Below are 21710 nucleotides of genomic sequence, written 5' to 3'. Positions count from 1 at the left end.
ACAAGCACCTGCTGGGGGACGGCTGATCTGCTTCTATTTGATGTAGCCATTTCCTTCCAGGAGATGCGACTGGACCCGACCCAAAGAGCTCTGGGTGACATGGCGCAGAGTGCACGTGGTCTGTCCGAATCCGTGCCGGCGCATAAGCTCCGAGAATGAGACCCTGTCACCCGCTTGTTGTCACCATCAGAACCGTTATTCAAGTCCCCATTTGCAAAGCCTGAGCAACGGTCCCTGCCCGTGCGGGCTTCAGGCGGGACGAAAGTACCACCACGTAATGAGCGACCACGGGAACGAACAGATAGGCCGGGGTGCAGCTTTCATGGCTGACGAACCCCATGCCCTGTGCCCTACAGAAAATGCCTGTCCCAAGAGGCGGGGCGTCCTCAGGCCTGCAGACGGCTCCAAGGCCCTTGGGTTTGCATCTGGCCCGGCGTGGAATGGACCTCGGAGCCAGCCGGCTGGGTCTCAGTGTCCGCCCTGCCACTTACTGGCTGTGACTCGGGACAGGCTCGTTCCCTCCCTGAACACAGGCCCACAGCCCAAAAACGGCCATGCCACCACTAGCCTGTCAGGGGAGCGATGGCGCTGGCCCCCAGGCCCAGAGGACACAAGCCAGGAGCCAGCAAAGGGTTCCAGACGGGGCTCCTGGTGGCGCCGAGCAGCGGAAGACCGTCTGTCTCAGCGGACTCGGGCTGAGACAAGAAGTCTGTGTGACCAGCGAAGCCGCGGAGATGGCGCATCCGGGCAGAGAAGCTGGAAGACGACGAATACCCGCTGAGGAAGACTCCTGCCTCTCTCCTCAAACTCCTGTTCATCTGGAAAACTCGTACATTCGCGTCAAGACCCAGTGACAATGCCGCCTTCTCTGTGAAGCCCTCCCTGCTTGCTTCCAGTCACTGCAGGTTTGGCTTGGTTCACACTTATCTGCATTCTCTCCCCTCCACCAGACAGGGCAGGGGCTCTGCAGGGAGGGGGAAGCCAGCAAGCGTGGCTTTCCCGTCCTAGCCCCATAAAACGCACTAGTGAGAAATTCGCACTAGTGAGAAATTCGGCTCCACTGTCCCCAGGCCTTTTGTCCTCTCGGCCAATCTGGTGCCAGGCTGGAGCCCTCTGCCCCAGGGCGTCTCTGCAGGACGACCAGGCCCTATTCCCACGAGTCTGCAGGCTCTGGCTAAGGGTCCTTTCCAGGAGGGAGTCCAAGCGTGAACGGGGTAGAGGCCTGGCCTCCAGGTTTCCGGCCTGGCACATGCCGAAGGATGCGGGAGCAGAGACCAGACACTCAAGAGGTGCGAGAATGCTGCCTCCGGGGCCAGCCGCCCGGGCCGGCTGCGAAAACCCCAGACAGGGGAAAGGAAAGGCACCCGCCGCTCCCAGGCCAGTGGAGGGACCAGGGCTGATCACAGCTCAGATCCAGCCATTCACCCTGATGCCTCACACCCTCCCTCCGCCTCCCCTGGAGCTTAAGGGGAACATGAGCCCACAGAGAAGGCGTCTCTTTGATCCCTGTTGGCCCCAATCAGGCATCTCAGACCCTGTTTACAAGGAAGGTTGTAAGATGTCCCCAGAGCTCTCTACTTAACACCTCCTGGCCTTCTGAGGACATTCTGCCTGAGTCTGGGCTGGGGTGGAAAGGAGGCTGCAGGCCTAAGCCAGCCCCACCCAGCAGGCAGCATACTGACTAGTAATGTGACCTGCTCCCCTTCCCGGGCTGCAGCAGACAGGTCCCGCCCTGACACACCTGCCCAGAAGCTGCTTCTGGTGAGTACTCAGCAGCTGTGGCCCCAGGATAGGGTACTAAGCTCACGGGACAAAGCCTGGGTCTCCTGGGGTGGGGCGGACGGGAAGAAGGCAGCAGGGAGAATATCAATTCAAAGGAAATGGCGGGGTAACCTAGAAAAGGTAGGAAGGGAGGTGTGCCGCTGGGTCGACCGAAGACCACCCCGTCTCCAGCGATGGGGGAGGCGAAAATCTGAGAGCAGAGCCAGGGCAGGCGGGTGGGTGGTGCAGGGCGGGCACGGCAGTTTCCGTTTTCCATGGGCGGCCCAGTGGGCTCCATGGGGTGGCACTGGCACAAGTGGCGAAGGGGAGGTCACGCACCGCTCCCATCTTCTCCAAGGCCCAGGGACTCAGGGCTCAGCCCAGGGTCTCCCCAGAAGTCCCTGCTCTGTTCCCCGACTTCCTCTTACAGACATCCCCACGGGTCATCTGAGCTAAGGGCCCCAGGCCTCATTCCAGAGGCCCTTCGGTCTGTCCTCCCGGCTGGGGGACAAACAGTTTGGGGCCAGCAGGGCCATGGCCTCCAGGGGGCTCCCCCTCCCAGGCCAGGACCAGTCTGCTCTTACCCTGAGCCTGTGAGTGCAGTGTGCAGTGGGGCCCTCCAGGGACGGGTGGGGAAGCAGGAGCCCGTTTCGGGTGCAAGGCCGGGCTCTGGGGCTGAGCTGAGAGGAGGCTGGGTGGGAGGGGTCACAGCACCGGCCGCCAGCCTCCTAATCACTCCACAGCCGGCCGGGCAGCCCCGCTGCAGGGGAGGGAGAGTGTGCTCTGCTGCGGGAAGCACCCAGAAACACCAGGCAGCTGGGGATTCCTGATCCCCCGGTCTGAGGGTGGAGGGCTGGTGGCAGTCCCACTCACCTCCCTTCAAGTGGGGGGGGGGGGGGGGGGGGGGTCAGCAGAGTCCTCACCCAGGATCCGTCTGCCACCCCCCACCCCCCCACCCTCCCGCCCAGAGTCCCGCCCCAGGCTCACTCCCTCGGAGGGATCCAACCAGCTGTGGGGTCACGAATTCGCCCTTCCACATCCCACCCCTCCTCAGCCCTGGACGGCCCCCAGAGCTTCCGCCCTGCGCTGAATCGGTCGGGGCCCAGCTCCCCAGGTCCCCAGCACTCCGACCCGCAGCCGGCCCCGCCGCACTGCAGGCAGCCATCCAAGTTCGATCAAGTTGTGCTATTGTCTCAGCCTTGTCCTCGTCTCAGGGGAGTCCCAGCGCCTCGCCTTCCCGCTTCCTTCCTTCCTCAGACCCCAGCACACACCCACCTCCAACCCCAAAGCCCACAGCTACACGCCCGGTCAGGGAAGACCCCCCGCCCCGTCCAGAGGCTGCAGGCGCGCTGGCGCTGGGGGCGGGCTGGGGTGGGGGCTGCAAACCCGACCCCAGGACCGGGTCCCGCGGCGCGCGGGGTCTTACCTGCGGGGCAGGCGCACGGTCCTCGCCGCCCTGGGCGGGCGCAGGTGGAGCATCTTCCCGGCTCGCGGCCATTCGCGGTGGGCGCCCAGCCCCGGACCGCCGCGCCCGCGCCCGGGACGGAGAGGTGAGAGCCGGGCCACGAGGGAGCCGGAGCCGAGCCCCGCCGAGCCCCGCCCCCTTCCTTCCCACCCCGCCGCCCCGCCGCCGCACTTAAAGTGACAGAGCCCCGTTTCCCGCGCGCCGACTCCGCCCCGAGCCCGCGGCGCGCGCTGAGAGCGGGCCCTTTAACGCCCAGGCAGGTAGACAAAGAGCCGCCGCGGCCGCTGTCCGGGACCCTGGAGCCGGGGTGCAGCAGGGCTGGGGACCCCCGACACTCGATAGCCAGGGATGCAGCGGTGCCGGGGCGCCCCGACCTTTTGGAACTGGGGATGCAGCAAGGCGGGGGGTGGGGGGGGCGGCGAACCCTCAGGAGCCGAGGGTGCAGCAGGGCCAGAGGACCTTGGCCCTCGGAGCCAGAGGTGCAGCGGGGTGGGCGTCGCCCCCCTCCGGGCCGCTCCGCAGATGACCCATGGGATGCCAGCCGCGCCGCCGTTGGTGCTCACGCAGAACGGGTGTGAGCAGCGGGGCATTTCCAGGTCTCCGTGTGCACGGCCCGTGGGCATGAGGTGCGGCCTGAACCGCCCCTTCCTCCCCGCTCCCTCTCTTGGCACCTTTCCAGGCTCTTAAAATTACTCAGGAGCGCCTGTGACCAGCATGTCCCTAAAACAGGGTCAGCGAGGGGCTGAAGGCCCGACGGGCACACGCTGCCAGAGGCCGCTCAGGGGCAGCCCGGAGGGTGGGTGACCGCAGGGGTGGCCCCACCTCTCTCTACTCTGGGGAACCTGGAGAAAGCCACCCCAGGCAGGGGGCTGTGTCTGCGTCCAGGAGCATTCACAGCCGATGGCCTGGCAAGGGTGCCACCATGACAAGATTTTAGAGTAAGAAAAGGGGAACCCAGTCAGGGCTCCCCACCCGGTCCTCGCCTCTCAGGGTCTTCCTGGTATCCGTGGAGGAAGGGGAGCCCCGCGTACCCACTTTTCCGGGGAGGGGCTGAGGGTGAGAACTGGCCAAACTAGGGCACTTACATTTTGGAAATGGACAGATTATACCCACAATTTCTTGAAACAACAGAAACAGCATCGTACACACCGTCCCGCCTCGAGCACTGAGCTCAGAGGCCACAGAGGACTTGCCCTGGTGCTTGGGCAGCTCCCTGTGGGCTCCCAGGGCCTGTCGCCTCATCACCTCTAGCTTCCCGGGCTCAGGTTCCCACTTCCGAATGCCCCCCACCCCGCCCCGGCACCTGAAGCTGCCTGGCTGGGGGTGTTCCACCGCCCAGAGCCACTGCTGGGCCAGCAGCTCCAGGGCGAACCCCAGTCTCAGCGGTGGAAACCTCGCCGAGGGAGGGAGCTGTGTCTGGACCCCTGGCCAGTCTGCCGTGGGGAGGGGTCTGTTCCTGAGGGCGCACGGCGTGGCTACCCTGTACCATGGGGCACAGGTTACCCTTTTATTATGAGCAGTCTGGGCGGTGACTCAGTTAAGACCCTGGTCCCCAGCAGCCAGAGCAAGGCAAGCGGCCCCCTCCAGCACAGTCCAGGCCGGTGCCATGGGCCAGGGGGAGTGTGGTCAGTCCTCTAGGGAGGTTCTGCCTGCACAGCTGGGCTGGGGCCAGGGCTGGCCGGGGCATCTGGGAACAGCTCACAGTGCTGCACACAGGGACGCTCCAGCCAGCAGGCAACGCTGAGTTAAATGACTCGGTCTGGGCCAGAGGGTTGACACCAGCAGGGGATGTTTTTCTCTGTTCTCTGGATCTAGCTTTGCCTTTTTCCACAGTTTCCTCCTTTGTGACTTTCCAGACAGAGCCGGGGTCGGGGCGGGGGGGTGGCCTGACAGGGGTCAGGCACAGGGGCTTACTTGGAGGGCAGGATGAGTCTTTTGTGCAGGGGACTGTGCCTGTGCTCTCCCTGGACATTCCTTCACAGTCCCGTAGAGCCCAAGTGGCCCATCCTCCTCCCTCACACCTGGCAGCCTCCCCTCCCCCTGCATTCCACCGTCCACAGCCAGGGGACAGGCCAGAAAGAGGGCAAGTCTCACAGGGCAAGCTGCATAAACGTCTAGTCACTATGTTGCACACCTGAAATTAACATAATGTTCTGTACCAACTGTAATAAATTTTTTTTTTTTTTTTAAAAAGAGCAAGTCTCGGGCAGCAGCTCAGCCCAGGGGCAGGGCTCCCAGCTCTCGGAGCCCCCACACCCAGGTACCTCTAACCCCTTCCGCCCTGGGGCTGACGCCTGAACTGCCAAAACCCAGCAGAACCAGAGGAGCTGTCCACGCAGTCCTTCCTTCTTGAGGAGGAGGCGGGGTGCAAGGCAGTGCCCACCTGTCTCTACCTGAGACCCACCTTCCCCTCGGAGGAGGCTGGAGGGCCTCTCACAGCGGAAGGGGCAGGGTCCCCAGGCTTTGGCGTGAAGAGAATCAGCATGCAAATTAGCCCCTGCTGCTTTCAGCTGCAGGCCCAGGCACTTTGGGTAACCTGATGGCAGCTGTCCCCGGCTTTAGTGAGGCCGTCTCTCAGTCCACAGGCCCAGCGCAGGGCAAGGATGTGGCAGAGTGTGTGTGTGTGGGGGGTGCCTGGTTGCCTTGACTACAGTGGGGGCAATGAGGAGGGAGGGGACCAGCTCTCCTTTCTGGCTTCCAGGCTGCAGAGTTGCAGCCTGGGGCAGATGGAGTGGGGACAGCTGAGGCCCTCCTGGCGGAGGCGGAAGATGCCTGCTGAGAGGGAGCTGGGGCCGGGCAGAGGGAGAGAGGAAAAGGCCTCCGTCTCAGGCTTCTCTTCCCGGGGCCCTTGGGAGCACGGTCTCATTTGTCTCCCTGCCAGGGCCATCAGAGTGGCTGTTTACAAGGGGGACACTAAGGCACGGAAAGGCGGGGGACTGTCCGAGGCAGAGGGCGGGGCCCAGACTGACGCGCACGAGGCTTTTCAGCCAGATTCCTGCGAGGGGCGATTCCCTCCCGAGCCCCCTTGCTCCTGATCGGTGTTCCACTGCCAGGCGACATCCGGAGAGTCTGCAGGGGGCTCTGCTCTCCCGATGACCGATGACCAATGACCGATGACCGTCTCAACGCTTGATGGATGGTCAGAGTGAGGCAAGAAAAAGAGAAAGACTCGCCAGAGGTTCCATGTGGTCCGGGTTCCAGAGTCACCTGCTGGGACCGGACCGCACGCCCGATTTCCTGGGGGCAGTCCTGAGAAGACGAGGGTCCCAGGCCGGCATCCACCACTCTGTCCCGGACCTGCCTTCACGTCCTCATTCCCATCAATTATGAGGCTTTTGCTCCCTGAGGTGGGGACGCCTCTGTCCCTCCCCAAGTCCTGGCCAATCAGAGATGCTCCCTTTGGGACCAGTGGAGGAAAACTGGGCCCGGAGACCCCCCACGACATCCTGGCCAGGCTGAGCTGGCAGCATCTCAGCAGAGGCAGGACAAAGAGCATTTTATCGTGGATGGAGGGTGATAAGAAAGAGGATTTAACCGGAATGCAGGCCAGTTGTCCTTGTGGTCACTGTGGTCAGACCCTCTGCTCTCCATGGGGGTGATCGGGCCCCATCTGTGATCCCAGCTCGTAAAGTGGTGCCATGGAATCCTGGGGAAGCCTCTGCTGTGCCCTTGATAGAAAGACCTGCGCAGCCCGGTCACAGCCATGACCATTTCCAGACGGCCTGGTCTTCTAAGGGGAGGCGGGCGCCACTTGCGTAAGATGTCACAGCCCAGATTGCCCAAGAGAGGGGCCTCCAGTGCTGCGGCCTCAGGCAGGGAAGCCACGATGACAAGTCCCAGGCCGGCGGTCATTCTCTATTGCACGTCCAGTGGATTTCTTGACCTCTCCAGGACGCGGAGTTCTCCAGAGCTCCCGGCACGTGAGTGACCCTGGCGAGCTTCTCTCGGCTCCTGAGCTGGCGAGGCTGCACCTTTCCTCCCCAACCTCCAGGCCCTCCCGGGGGACGTGCCCGGTAGCCCAGAACTGACCCCTCTGGGGTCACAGCTGAGAGCATCTTCGGAGGTCGACCGGTGCGACTGTGTCATTTTCAGAGGAGGGAGTTAGGACTCCAGGGTCCCGGGGCAGCGCGTCTTACCGACTCCCTCCCCAGGGCCAGCCTGGGGCTCGGAGGGTAGGTTCTGAGGGTACGTAGGACGGTTTGGGTCTGGGGCACAGTCGATGCACAATGTGGTGTCTCTGGGGAGCAAGTGAGCCAGCTGGAGGAAGGGGGTCCTGCTCCCAGCTGTGTTACTGCTCTGCAAATATTTACACGACCTCCTCGGGAGGAGGGGAAGGAGGGGAGACGCCTCTCTTTCTCACCACCCCCACAGCGGGGGGCGGGCAGCAGAGGAGGAGCCTCCCAGATCTTGCAGAGTGAGCTACTGTCCTAGCTTGACAGGCTTCCAGCGTCCGACCCTCGGCGTCTCTGTGCGGCTGAGAACATGGGACAGAGGACGATGGAACAGAGAAGGAGAGGCTGCCTCTCCAACAGGGGCCGGTGGACGCCCCGGCCTCTCTGGGCTTAGGCGTGTGTGTTCCTGCATGTGTGAATGTGCGTGCGTACATGAGTACGTGCATCTGAGTGTATGTGTGCATGTGTGTGTGCACGTGTGTGCGTGCGCGCGTGTGTGTGTGTGTGTGTGTGTGTGTGTGAGAGAGAGACCTGCCAGCTCGGATCCCTGAGGCCAGAACGACTTTCAGAACAGCCTAAGCACCCACTGCTCCCATCCCCCTATCACTAGTTGGACCCCTAGTCTCTGGAGAGAAGCAGAGATCCAGCCCCACAGGCCGAGAGGGCGCTGCACACGTGCCGTCCCCCGTGGCCGGTGCGCGGGCCCCTGCTCGCCAGCTCCCCGGCCAAGCTCCAGACCCTCCCCGCTCCCTGCGATCGGCTCTCGTAGCTGCCAGCAGACCCTTCACAGACACGTCAGATGCCATCGCTCCTCTCCCCGAAACCTGCCCACGGCTTCGCCCTCGCTGAGAAGGAAAGCCGAGGACCCCCGGCCACCTCCTGACCCCGTTTTGGACCACTCTCCCCTTGTGCTCTCTGATTCCGCCGCGGCGACCTCGCTGCAGGGCCTCGAACACGCGTCCATCCTCGCCCTGTGCAGAGATGCGTCCCTGAGCGCCCGTCTCCAGCAGCCCGCACGGCCACCCTGCCCTGCTCGGCCTCATCTCCCCTAACCGCCGCATCCACTGCATCGCTTCTTGGCCTGTTTGCCATCTCTCGTTTGTACGTGAGTTTAAGAACGATGCCTGTTTCTCTCTCCTGCTGTGTCCCCCGTGGTCGGGTCTAGTGGCTACTCTACAATTACTTACTGACTCTATTAATCATCGTCACGAGGGAGGTGTCACCCTCTTCCAGGCAGCGTCAGTGAAGCACTAAGAGGCTAAGTGGCTTATCCAAGGTCACGCAGGAGGTGAGGGGCAAACCAAGAATTCAACCCAGGTCAGCTGGACTCCAGAACGTTCCACGGACTGTCGATCTGGCTCCCAAGGACGAGAAACTACATGCGGGGACCGGCAAAGACCTGCGTGAGTAGCTGCCGCCTGCAGATTTCGGGGCGCCTGTGCAGAGCTGGGTGAGCGGGACTTCCCGCCGGAGCCTCCCGCAAGGAGCTCCTCACTCTGGAAAACGGGTCATCTGAGCGAGTTCGCGCCACATGGGCACGGGCAGCTGGCTATCCCTGGGCCCCTCTGCACAGGCTTCTGGCTCATAAAGGGACGGTGACAGCAGGTGATAAGCTCTGTCCCTCCTCGTCCAGTGACACCGGGCAGAATGTCAGCAGTCCTGGGCACCCCGCCACCTGAGCCTGTCCACATGGCCAAGCCAGGCCTGAGCTGGCCCTGTCATCAAACCCACGGGGGCCGAGACAGAAGCCAGACATCGAAGTACAGGAAGGTGAGACAGAGACAGGTGACAAAGGCAGAGGGGCCGGGAAAGGAACTGGAAGAGGCTGAGCAGTGAGGAGAAGAGCGTGGAAATGAGGTCAGAGCTTTGTCTCCCCGGCTGGACGCGCCCCGCAAGGCAGGGGGGTTGGGGCACAGGACAGACCCCGTCAGTACAAGCTGGCGGGCTGCTGAGGACATGCCCGCCCTGTTCCGAGTCGGGCTCCAGGCTGGACGCAGGGTCACCTACCTCCGCTGGAGAAGCCTGTCCACCTCTCTGCCTGTCTGGAGGCCGTAGGCCCCCGCCCCCTCTGCCCGCCTCTCTGGGCCCAGCTGCCGCTCCGCAGGTTTGGAAGGCTCCCACTCAGCGTCTGCCTGTCTCTCAGCCCTCCTCGGCGTGCACACCACGGACGTGCTGGCTCTGTCCATGGCACAGGCCCGGACAACGGCCTCTCCCGCCCCGTCCCTCTGTGACCCTGGCTGCCTATTCAGCGCGAGGTGATCTGTCTCTTAGGTGGTTTCGTGCTTTGCGTGTGTCTGGGCCTGACTCTTTCTGCCTGTTTTTCAAATCCAGACCTTTATGCATCTGCCCCTGATTGTCCCATCACCGTCCCGACATCTGGGCACGAACGACTCCATCCACCAGCCCCTTTGGGGCACCCCATGCACAGCTCGTGGGCAAGCGCCCGCCTGGCCTGCTGGCTTGTCTTCAGCTGCAGTGAAGGGTCTTTTGCTGCCTGGCCAGAGACATCTGGTAGGCTGGTGGCCAGGGCTGGCCACTCACGCTCATTCTGGGACAGCTCGGCCTTCAGCAGAGACAACGAGGTCCTGTATTCAGTGGCTGGGGTGCGTCTGTGCCTCTGGCCCTGAGCTCCTGGCTGTGGCTACTTGTGGCTCTCCTGAGCAAGCCCCTATCCTGGAAGACGGGGAAGCCACTTAGAGGCATTTCCGGAGGGGCCTCCAGCCACCATTCCTTGGTCAGTCACCAGCACGGCCTTGGGCTCTATGCTGCTGGTGCTGGGAAATCGGGAGAAGACGGGTCTCTGTCCTCGGAAGCTCCGACTCCAGGAGGAAGGCACGTGGTCGCGGATCCAGACGTGCGCCCGGGCTCGTGGTCACAGCTGTGCAGAGGGAGGAGGCGCCGAGGTGCACAGCGAGGCCGTGGGCGTCGGAGGCGGGGCCCTGCCCAGAGGCCACCGGTTTTGAGCCCGTTTTGAGCTACGTGATCCTGGCAAGCCAGTCAAGCCGGGTTGCAATTCCTCATTTGCAAACTGGGGAGAAGAGTACCTAATTCACCGTGTTGTTAAGATCGCATAAGATGACGTCATATCGGTGTGAGGTCTGCCACGCGTGCCATGCGATGGTTAGAGAGCCATAAAAGCGTAAGTTACTACAGGACAACCCAGTCGGATGGCGATCACGTTGCAAGGGGGGTGAATTAGGGAAGGCTTCCTGGAGGAAGGGCATTTAGCACAGGCAAGCGGGCAACTGGGCACCCGGCCAGGCGGGGAGGCTCTGGTCTGCAGACGGCCTTTGGGACCTTCACAGCTTTGGTTTCCAGGTGCCAACCAAGAGCAGGGAGGTGACGTTTACGAGCACCTGCTACACACCTGTGGCACTGGCACGATGTGTTCGCGACGTCCTGACAACAATCCTGGTCTCGCACTAGCATTAACCCAGCATGGGGACCCGGGCCCGTCACAGCCCCAGCTCGTGCCCTTTCTGGACCGTCGGGTTGCATGGCATTTCCAGCCGCTTCTCACAGACAGAGGTTTGTGGAGAAGGAGGCGGCTGACGATTAAGGAGGAGTGACCGGCGGGGAAGAGCCCAGCCCATCTCAACAGCCTCCTCAAGCCCTGCTCCACCATGACTGCCACCCACATCGCCCGTCCTCAAGCTCAGTGAAGACCCAGCCCTCAATCGTAGGTTGCTAGACACACCAGAGGAGGGGTCGCTGCGGAGCCTGCATCAGTTGCCATGGCAGCTGGCATCCATCCAGCTGCCCCTCTGGAATACCTGGCCTACTCTCGCCTCCGCCACCCCCGTTGGATCTGAACAGGCACCGCGATGCCGACTAACCCCGCACGGACAGGAGCGAGCCACCGCTGTTCCGTGTGGAGAATTTCGGGCTGTTTCGGGAGCCAGGGGCTCTCTGAAGCCACACCCTCCCTCCCTCCCTTCCTTCCCACCTTCCCTCTTTATAAGTGATGCCATTTGTGTCCCACCTGTGGCCCCTCTGCAGCCGCTGTTCCTGTGGGTGCCAACGGAGCACTCCTGCAGGCACCTGTGACCCTCGGCCTGGGGTGCGCCTCAGCCTATGTGTGGCGGGCTGGAAAAGCAGGACATGTGGGAGCTGGGGGGTAAGTACCCACACCTCTGTGTCCGGGGGTTCCACGCAATGTTCCCAAAACCCCTGAGCCCCAGCCGTGCTGGCGGTCACCCACGCATGAGGACACCCACACTGGTGTCCCTTCTCCTCCCCGAGTCACCTCCTCGCTCCCCACCCGGGCTTTCTGAGTCACCTCCCAAATAAACCACTTGCACTCACACCTCTATCTCAAGGTCACTTCTGGGGGACCCCGGCCCAACACACTCTCTATACACAACAACACATCTGGGCGAGGAGCAGACCGCCCAGTCGTCCCGGTCACGATGGGGAAAAGGCCGCGTCCTGTGGGGTCCCGTGTGTGACCAGCTCAGCTGCACTGCCCAGCCACATGCTGTGTCCAGCCCAGGTCGCTGTGCCAGGCGTCCCACGTCGCTGCTTCTGCCGGGGACCCGGGAGGTGACCTCCTCCCTTCTAGATCTACGTGGCTCAAGGGCACAAACTGCCTCCTTCCTGAGCTTGGACACAGGGCCCTTCCCAAGGTGACCGCTACCGCCCTCTGCCCCAAGCCCTGTGCCCCATGGGCCAAAGCCGGCTTGGTCCACACCCGCTGGGCGGCAGGCCTGAACAGCTGCCAGAAAGCAGGTGACAAAGGCAGAAGATTCTCCTCCCGGCCTGTTGGAGCTCAGAGGCTTTGCTACAAACTGACACACGCCCAGGAGGAGATTCCTACGGCCAAAGGTGGCCGGGCTTCTTGGGGTCAGATGTCAGCCAAACTGGACAGCAGTGACCGAGGCTCCTTCTTGGGGTGGTGGGGCACCGCGAGGCACGGGCTGCTCAGCGAGGCTGGGAGTGTCTCTTTAAGACTTGGGCTCACTGCCTCTCAGGCCACAGAGCCTCTAGTTTATTTTGACATATTTCAACGTCAGGGCCCTTCAGAGCCAAGGCGGAAACGAGCCCCATCTGCTGCTGGGCCCCCAAGCACAGTTCAAGAGGACAGGCCGGGGGTGGGGGGGCCAGGAGGGAACAGAAAGCTGGAACCTCAGCCCCATGCGGAACAGGGAACCACCTGAGGACACCCAGGGCATGGCAGCCGGTGGCCAAGAACCCTGCCGTCCCCCTCACACACACTCACAGAGCCTTCTCACGATAGGAGGTGGCTGCTGGCTCTTTCTCAGGGTCTGTGGACCTTGGCAAGGTTGCAGTCCTGCCAGAGCTGCTGCCAACCCCACTCCCTGAAGTGTGAGTGGCGCCCCCTGCAGGTGTGAGACGGGCTGCACTGTGGCTGGCCTCCCTGCCAGGCTCCGGTGCTGCCCACTGGACTGCGGAACGGAGCCTCAGGGAGGCGAACCCGAGCTAGAGTGGAGAGGGCACGAGGCGGGCCGCCCGACCTCCTTCCCCTCCGGGCGCCCGGGCCTCGCACCCGGTGCGTCCACCTCTGCGGGGGCCTCCCTGCCACCCCTCCCGCTGCGACCTGGGTGCTGGGACAGGAAGACAGATGGCTGCGGCCGACCTTATCTTCTTATTAGATTAAATTCCAGACCTTCCTATTTTTAGAAAAACGAATTCCTCTTCTCTTTTCAGGAGGTAAAAACGTCCAAACTGTCATCTAGGACAGTCAGCAGCCAACTCCAAGTTGCCCACAATGTCGTGATGTGGTTATAAACCTAGTGGGACTAGTGCCAGGCGGTGATCCACGTGGTGCCAAATTTCAAGAGGACCGTTGACAATTTGAGAGCTTCCAGAGGAGAGTGACTAGGACAAGCACGAAAAGAAAGTACTTTGATAAGCTGGGGACTTTTTTCTGGGGCGGGAACGTATCCCGAAGAACAGGTTGAAACAGCCGAACAGAGCTTCCTACTTCAGATGACAAAATTTAAATCAATCGGCAGAAGTTATAGTGAAGCAGATGTCAGGTGACCATTTAGAAACTTTTTTACAATTTTTTTTCTATTCGAAACGGAGTAGGTTCCCTGTCGCTGTGCGTATGCCAGACCCGGCCGAGACCGGCCATCAGGAAAGCCGCAGGGAAGATTCTCGTACTTGGTGGGAAGATGGACCAGGCACTGAGCAGCTTTAGAGAGACACGGCTTCCTGAGGCCATGTCTCAGGAAGAGTGGGGCTCAGATAAGACTTGGGCCCTGTTATTTTAAATGAAGCCCCATCAGCTATAAAACTCGTAGAAGCAGACAGGGGAACAGGGTCGTGTAGTTGCGTTTGGCAATGATTTCTTGCCTATGACATCACAGTGCGGGCCACAAAAGAAACAACAGGTAAAACCGGACTTGGTCAAAATGAGAAACTTTTGTGCATCGAAGGACACTGTCGACTGTACGAAACAGCAACCCACAGAGTGAGAGAAAACATTTGCAAATCCTGTATCTGATAAGGGATTTATATCCAGAATATATCAAGAACACCCATAACTCAACCAACAACAAACACACCGCCTGATTAAAAAACGGGCAAAGGACTCGAACAGACATTTCTCAAAAGAAGGCCAATGCGAGTAGCCCATAAACACAAGAAGACGCTCAGCACTACTGGTCGTGGGGGAGATGAGAGACCCTCTCACACCCCTTAGGCTACTAAAAAAAAAAAGAAAAGAACTATTGGCAAGAAATAATCGGAGCCCCGGTGACTGGGAACGTAAAACGGTGCAGGCACCGTGGGAACCGGTGTGACGGTTCCTCCGAAAATTAAAGATGGAACCAACTACTGCACGATCCAGTCATTCCGCTTCTAGTGCAGACCCGAGGGAAGTGAGACCGGGGCCCGAAGGGACATTTGCACACCCGTGCTCACAGCAGGGTTATTCACAACAGCCACATGGTGGAAAGAGGCCGTCGGCAGCTAAGTGGATAAACACAGGGTGATCCGTCCACACATGGGGTATGACTCAGCCGCAAAAAGGAAGGAAATTCTGACACTTGCCACAACATGAACAGACCTGGGAGGCGTTATGCTGAGTGAAATGAGCCAGTCGCACAAAGACAAATACCGCATGATTCCTTAGAGTCGTCAGATTCAGAGAGACAGGAAGTAGACGGCCAGCCAGGGCTGGGGGAGGGGGACGTGGGACACGGGGTGTGAGTTGGGGAAGATTAAAGAGTTTTGAGCACGGGTGGTGCTGACGGTTGCACAACGATGCGAATGTACTTAATGCCACCAAACCGTACACCTAAAAACGATTAACGTGTTAATCACATGTAGAAAAACCTTTCACCACAATTGTAATTACGTACATATATTTTTAAAAGCTATGTGACTATTCTGGTGGCAGCAGTGGTTGCCTTTCTCACTATAGTCTAGAATTTTCCCTCCTGAGAGCTCGCTCAGGTTGGCAACCCAGGAGAGGGCCTGGCACGCGGACAGAGTGGGGACAGCTGACATGGACTGAGCCTGGCTTGGGAAGAGCCCCCGGGTCGGATAACCGAGAGCACTGACAAAGCCTCAGATCACGCCATGCTCTATGGCCCACTCGGTAGTGCACGGCCGATCTTGGCGCCTGTGGGGAGAGCAGGGCCCAGTGACCAGCCGGCCCTCTCCTGCCGGCTCTGTGCCGGAAGCTCCAGGAAGACAGGAAGGTCAGTGGGCGGACGGTGGACGAGTGTCACCTGTGGAGGGAAGCGACGTATTGCAGGCCCACCCTTTCATGAATAGTAAAAACAGTTTTCTTAGGAACAGGACATTTTCTAGAGTAAAAGATGTGACTAGAAAACGCAGAGGGGACAGGAGGGCCGAGAAGAGGCCGGGTGACGGTGGTGCCGGGGGCGTGCCTCCGTCAGGACGGGCTGGAGCCCAGGATGCCCGGCTCCTAAGGAAAAGCCACGTGGCTCACCAGGCACACGGAACGCAGGGCCACGTGACATGGGACTGCACACTGACTGCCCTCGGCCTGCTGTCCTCAGCACAGCGTGGCGGGTGTGACCACAGTCCCCGCAGGGACGCTGGCTCGGAGACACCGTGACAGCGTGCGGAGTTGCTGCTAATTGCAGGCTGACCCTACAAACGCACCTGAAATTGTCTCGGAGCCGCAGGCCGTTTACAAGCAGGGTCCCTGGCATGGACAGCGCCGGGACAGCACCGTGTCCCCCTGTGAGCTCCGCGCTTCCCGGGGTCTGCAGAGGCGGGACTCTGGCCCATGCCAACCCAGCGAACCCTGCTCTCTCCCCTGACCCGGGAGCACGCACTCTGTCCCGAGGGGCATGGAGGGCAACCTTTCCCTCCTCCCCGCCCAGCAGCCCAGACCCCAGCCCCCCAAGCTATGCACCCAGGATCAGCACTGTTACGACACGTTGTCGGGCGCCTTCCAACACGTGGGCGAGCGGGGGGCGGGCAGCTGTCAGAGTCTCTAGCCCACCACGCCCGGGAGCTCGCAAAGGATGGGGACCAGCCGCTCCCTCCGGAAGGAGCTCCCCGGGCAGCGGCTGGACAGACTCCCGGGCTGTCCCCCACCCGGCCTGGCCTCTGAGCACAGGAGGAGCTGGCCGGCTGCTCTCGGGTCCCAGCTCCAGGCCGGGTCCCCCGGGCTCTCAGGCAGCAAACAGCCCTGGTCATACGCCAGCTGTTTTGCTCCAGAGCAGCCTCAGCAGCTGGACGGGCCCTGCAGCCCCGCCAGCTCATCCCAGGGTGGGAGCAGTGGGTGGCCCTGCTCCGTCCTTCCCGGACGGACTACCCTCCATTCTCTCCAAGTTCAAGATCTTTCCCGCGGAGAGGAGGTCCCTGCCAGGGGTGGGGGACGGGGGCTGCTGCCTGTGTGGCCCTGTGGAGGGTCCTAGCAAACTGAGGACGGCGGAAGGACAGTCAGCTGAGAAGCTTCCAGAACCAGCGGCTCACAACAGCTGGCCAGGACCCTTTAAGCTCCCAGTACTTCCTTCTCCCGTCCCTTCCCCACTCCCAGACCGTCACCTGTGTCCAAGCTGCTCCCCAAACCCAAACCTGTCAACTAGGCAGAAAATGACGAGAAAACGAGGTTCCTGCGGGGCGAGGACAGGCAGGAGGGGGCAGTGGGCTGGGCAGGGCCCCCGGGCTGCTCCTGGCAGGAGGTCCACAGGAGGCAGCAGACACAGAGCAGGAGCAGGCAGGGACAGGGCTGGCTGGGGACAGATCCGTCACTCCTGCTTTCCACCACACTTTGTACCCTCACACACAGGTAGGGTCTCAGCCCCGACTCCTTACAAATGGGGAATCAGGCGGCGGCGTCTGAGGCCTGCAGCTAGCGGAGCGCTGGGACCAACGCGACTTCCCAAGGCCCTTCGTGGCAGCCTTCTGCCCCTCAAGGACCGGAGATGGGGCACACAGCACAAAACGACAACCACGCGGGCCAGTGTGAGGCGGCCCCGCCCACCACACCCGAGCCTGGAAGGACCACGCCCATTTCAGGGCGGCCACGCCCATTTCAGGGCGGCCACGCCCAGAGCCCAGAGGCCTTGTCACAGCGCCACACACCTGAACCCCTGCGGCAGGCTGCGCCTCGCCTTCCAGGGATCCCATCCTACTGGTGTGTCTCCGTGTCCCCCAGCCCCGTCCCCAGCCCCGTCCCCAGCCGCGCAGGGCCCGCCCTCACCCGGTGGTGATGTCGTCGTCCTCCGTCACGGTCTTGCCCATGAGGTCGCTGTCGCTCATGTAGCCGGACTTGAGGTCCGCGTCGTCCGCGTCCAGCCGGGAGCTGTGGCCGAGCTTGCTGGGGCTGCGCATGGGCACGGTGTGCGCGTAGTGGGCGCGCTCGCCCGGCACGTACCAGGCGGGCGGCCCCTCCGGGCGGCAGCCCCCGCCCACCGACGGCGCGTCGCCCGCCTGCAGCCTGGGGCTGGCCTGCCCGTAGCGCCAGGACAGAGGGGACGAGCGGTTGGAGAGGCTGGACATGCTGCGGGGGTTGGCGTCGTCGCTGTCATAGCAGGTCGTCTCCAGGGAGCTGGCGGGAGCAGAGGGCGTCGGTTTAGTCTCGCACAGTGCTGGGCCCTGCCGCTCGGGCTGCACCCCAGCACCGCCTACCCCCCGCCCAAAGCCACCTCCCTGAACTCAGACGGTGCTCAGAGGGGCCAGTGAGGCCTCCTGGGGAGTGGGAAAGATGAGTCGCCTGGGCACAGAAGGCCAGGCTGCCATTGGTCACCTTTCTGTTAATGAGCGGAAGACTTGTGGATTTCCGGCCCAGAGACCGTGAGGTCTGGAGCAGGGTGCAGAGGTGCAGAGAAGCTCTGGGAACCCAGGCTGGGTGGCAGGGGAAGAAGCTCACGGAGAATAGAAGCAGCTTGACTGGACAGGGGGCGGGATGTCCCAGACCCCGACCCTGGCCAGGCCAAGGGCGCAGGCCCGGGTTAGCGCCAGACGGCCTGAGCCTGAGGACAGGCCGGGCAGAGCTTCAGGACCCGGTCCCCACCATGGCCAAGCGAGGGCTCGGTGTGGGCCGTGCGAGCGTGGGTCCCGCGGCTCCAGCCCCTTCTGCCTCTCCCCCAAACCGCCTCCAGAAGCCCGAGCAGTGGACGAGGACGCCAGCACACCCCGGCTCCTGACGCCAGCCCTGCACGCAGCCCTCGCTCTTGCCTCTCTCTGGGGAGCGTTTTGGGCTGGGGCAGAGGGAGGGAGGGTTTCATTTCTTCGCCCGCCGAGCCCCCCAACCCAGATGCCTTCTGTGGCAGGGAACGAGCCAGTGGAGATTGAGAAAGCAGGACAGAGACCAACGTTTCTGGAATGAATTGAATCCAGAGTCAGCCGTATGCCCCGGGCTGGGGAGCACTCCCTGGACGGCAGGCCCCGCCAACAGGAAGCCTGCGTGCTCTGCAGGTCACACAGCCACACGGGTCTGAGCCTGCCGGGTGCAGACTCACCCTCGTCGGCCCGTGTGGCTCGGTGTGACTCGCTATGGTGGCCGCTCCTTCTCTACCCAGGGACTGTCCACTCCAGGACTGTCCACTTTAGGAAGTCAAAAGCCATGAGAGTTTGGGGAATCACTGTCTCAGCCATTGACGTTGAGGACAGGATAACACAGACCTGGGCAGAGAGTGGGGGTGGCCCTGAGTCCCACAAGCAGAAAAGCAGTGTCAGGACTCGGTTTCTGCCCCAGAAAGGGAGACGAAGCCGGAGGCCTCGGGTGGCCCCCATCCCCCGCCCCGTCAGCTGCAGCCGACAGCGCTTGCCTGGCGCCCGAGGTCCTGTGGAACCCGGAGGGCTGGCTGCTCCATCGGTGGCCCCAGGAGGCTGGAGCTGCCTCCTCTGCCCCTCCCTGCGAGTGAGTCACCCCAGGCGTGACCCTCTCTGCATCTAAGTGCCTCCTGCCTTCTCTGGCAGAGCCTGGGGTTCCAGATTTTGTCTCCTGAGTCTTTAAAATGGCGAGCCAAACTGGGCCAGGCCCCTGGGTGGAGGGTGGAGGCAGAGGGACGTGCCGAGTCCCAGGGCCTCCTGGAGTCCCTGTCCTCGGGGGGACTTGTTCTCAGGCCTCCTCGGGTCAGAGGGGACCCACAGAGTAGGGGCTTTGACTGACCATTCAGAGTATTCTGGATGTCCGGGAGCGAAGGGCCGAGTGTCCCAGGGGAGGACGGGGGTGCTGCGGGGCGCCATGTGGAGGGAGGGGTGGCCTTCACACAAGAGGGGCTACATATCAGCGCCATTTCGGTCACGGCAAACCCACCGAGGGCTGGGCTGGCCAACGGGATGAACGAGCTCCCTGTCACTGGGGGCGCGTAAATCCAGTCTGGATGTCGCTTGGCCGCCCAGTGGGCTTAGAGGAGCCCCTTCCCACTGTCCCTGTGTCTTGTCTCTGCTCATTTTCCACCCCCAGGAGATGGGGAGGGACGGGTCCCCGTCCAGCTGGAGCGGCTGCGGTCCTGTATGAGCCTCCCCTCACGGTTTCCCAATCCTGGCTCCCCCCGCCCCCCAGTGCAGCCCGCCCTCTGTCCCCGGGAGCTCGGCGTGAGCTCATCTGGGAGCGTGTGGGGAGCCTGTGAGTCACAGAGGCTTGGCCAGGACGCCGGGCAGGAGAGGGGCAGCGGGAGGCCGTGAGGTCCCTCCAAGGGGTGAGTGGGGGTGCACCCACGGCATAAAGACTGGGTGACACGGCGTGGTCCCGCTGAGCTCTCAGGCTTTAGAGGCAAGAGGGGACCTCATCACAGAGAGAGAAGGCCCCGGGTGGGCGCCACGCTGTACTCCCACGATGAAGGGGACTTTGGAACCGGGAGAAAAAAGCATTTAGTGACCCCGTGACAAACGAGGGGAGGACCCTTAGGAGGGAAAGGGCCTCAAAGGTCACACGCTGGGTCTTGGGCTGGCTTCGCACCCATCCCCCACTCCAGGGCTTTCCAACCCCGTGTGCCGAGTGAAATCCAACACGCAAGCACAAGCAGACACCAGACAAAAACCACCTTCTCTTGAGGAGACGGCGGTGTCTCCTCTTCCTGCAGGGGTGGCCCCGCACCGGCTGGCCTCTGTACCCAGGTGGGGTCTGCAGACACCCAGGGCCCTGCGTCCAGCATGGGAGACACGAGGGGATGGCGGAGGGCGTGCCCCCTCTGCAGCTCACCTGTGAGTCACCTGGGACCCTCGCAGGCTGGACATGGTCTCCTCCAGGTTCTGCCGAAGGTCCAGGACGTTCTGCACTGTCCTTTTCCTCTGGGACTCGGGGTCTGGGAGGCAAAACAGGAAGTGCTGGGTGAGTGAGGAGGACTCGCCGCTGGGAGCCTGGGGGCAGGGAGGGGGCGACGGACCATCCCCCATGGGGCCAGTCCCTGGTGCCCCTAGAGCCCCTGGCACGTGCCCTTGACTGTCTGGTCTCAACCTTGGAAGGGGCTGCAGGCCCAGGTCTGCTGTCTGTGCTCACCTCCCAGGGCCCCAGCGACTGGCTCCGCTCTGGCTCCATTTTGGGGAGACCCTGCCTCTCACAGCAGAGGTCTGGGGGGGCAGGTTGCCCCGGATGAGATCAGCTGGAACCCCAGCAACGTGTTGGTTAAAGTTTAACAACAGGCTCTGAGGGGCAGGGACGCCTGATGTGTGTGTTTGCCGATCGCTGTGGTGTAAACACAGTGACCACGGAGTTAGGAAGTGGGGCCACCAGTAGTTCCTGGGGAGCAGTGCGAGCCAGCTGCAGCCCACGGTACCCCGGAGCCTGGACGCTCCCTGGGACATGGAGGGGCTGTGTGGGGTCCAGGGGAGCCAGCTCAGAAGGAGCCCCTAGCCGCGAGGTGGCCGGCGGGCAGGCGAGGGGGTGCATGGTTGTTTTCGGGAGCAAGGAGCTCTGGGCAGGGCAGACCCCTGGTGCTGGTGCGGCCACGAGGGAGGAGGCCGTGAAGCCGCAGCCCCACCCTCAGAGTCCTACATGGCGGATCATTTTGTCCACCATTGGACTCCAGGTCAGGCGTGGCTGGGACTACGGCAGCCCAGCCAAGCCGCCCACCTCCTTTCCAGGCGCCCACGACCCCCCGAGGGCCAAGCGCCTGGCACAAGGAGATGTCGGATGTCCCTTGCTCCCCTCACTCCATCAGTGGACCTTTGCTGGGCACACGCCTGTGCCAGGGACCGCCGCCAGCCCCGAGGACACTAAAGCGCAGCGGGCCTGACCCCAGACCTGCTTTCCACTGACTCTGGGGGGACGGTCACTGCGTGGAATCAACCCCCAGTGCCTCCTTGGGACACCCTCAGGAAGGGTCAGGGGCCCGCAGAGAGGACAGCGCATCACAGAGCACACCCACGCACGCTGCCCCTCCGGCCACTCCCCTGCCCGCAGCCCCAGACCCCTGCAATCCTCTTAGGCACCAAGCTGCCTGCTCGGTGCCCCCGCCACACACACCCCGCAGACTCAGGAGTGCACGGTTCCCTAGCTGCCAAGGGGACATTTCTGAATCCCATCCAGAGGCATTTTCTCCAAGGTGGCTCAGGTAGGCGGGCCAGCGGCTGCTGGGACTGTCCTGCGGCCGAGGGGAGGCCGGGCAGGGTGAGCAGGGAGCCAGGCAGCAGCGTCCCCTCCAGGCCCTTTTAGGCACCTTTCCTGAGAATGAGCTCCACACCCGGTCCCTCGGCCCTCCCCGCCCTGGGGTGGCGACGGAGGCATCCAACTCGCTCAGTACCTCACATCCGGGCCTCCACGCTAGGAGGAGCGACACATGGCCGGCCTCCATACTGGGGCCTGAGCTCTGTCCCCAGGCTGACGTCACCTCTGTGGCTGCCATGCCTGTTTATCCTGGCACCTTGTGCGCTGCTCCACGGCTTAGCCGATGGCCGGGCAGGGCCCACGGACG

The 21710-nt window shown here is 62.6% G+C and overlaps 1 protein-coding gene across 1 annotated transcript in view; it reads right to left on the bottom strand.

Annotated features, from left to right (window-relative positions):
• The window catches only part of NAV1 (neuron navigator 1), a 155927-nt gene that overhangs the window by 43018 nt on the left and 91199 nt on the right, over positions 1-21710 (bottom strand). The window contains exons 5-6 of the mRNA XM_039883565.1: positions 20000-20102; positions 17051-17398 (exon numbers count right to left, since the gene is read on the bottom strand). Coding sequence (XP_039739499.1) covers positions 17051-17398; positions 20000-20102 — 451 coding nt within the window. The remainder of the gene's footprint in view (positions 1-17050; positions 17399-19999; positions 20103-21710) is intronic.

The sequence above is a fragment of the Pteropus medius genome, unplaced genomic scaffold, assembly GCF_902729225.1.
Source record: "Pteropus medius unplaced genomic scaffold, Ma_sr-lr_union100, whole genome shotgun sequence".
Taxonomy (NCBI): Eukaryota; Metazoa; Chordata; class Mammalia; order Chiroptera; family Pteropodidae; genus Pteropus; species Pteropus medius.
This window is presented reverse-complemented; position numbering and strand designations above follow the sequence as displayed.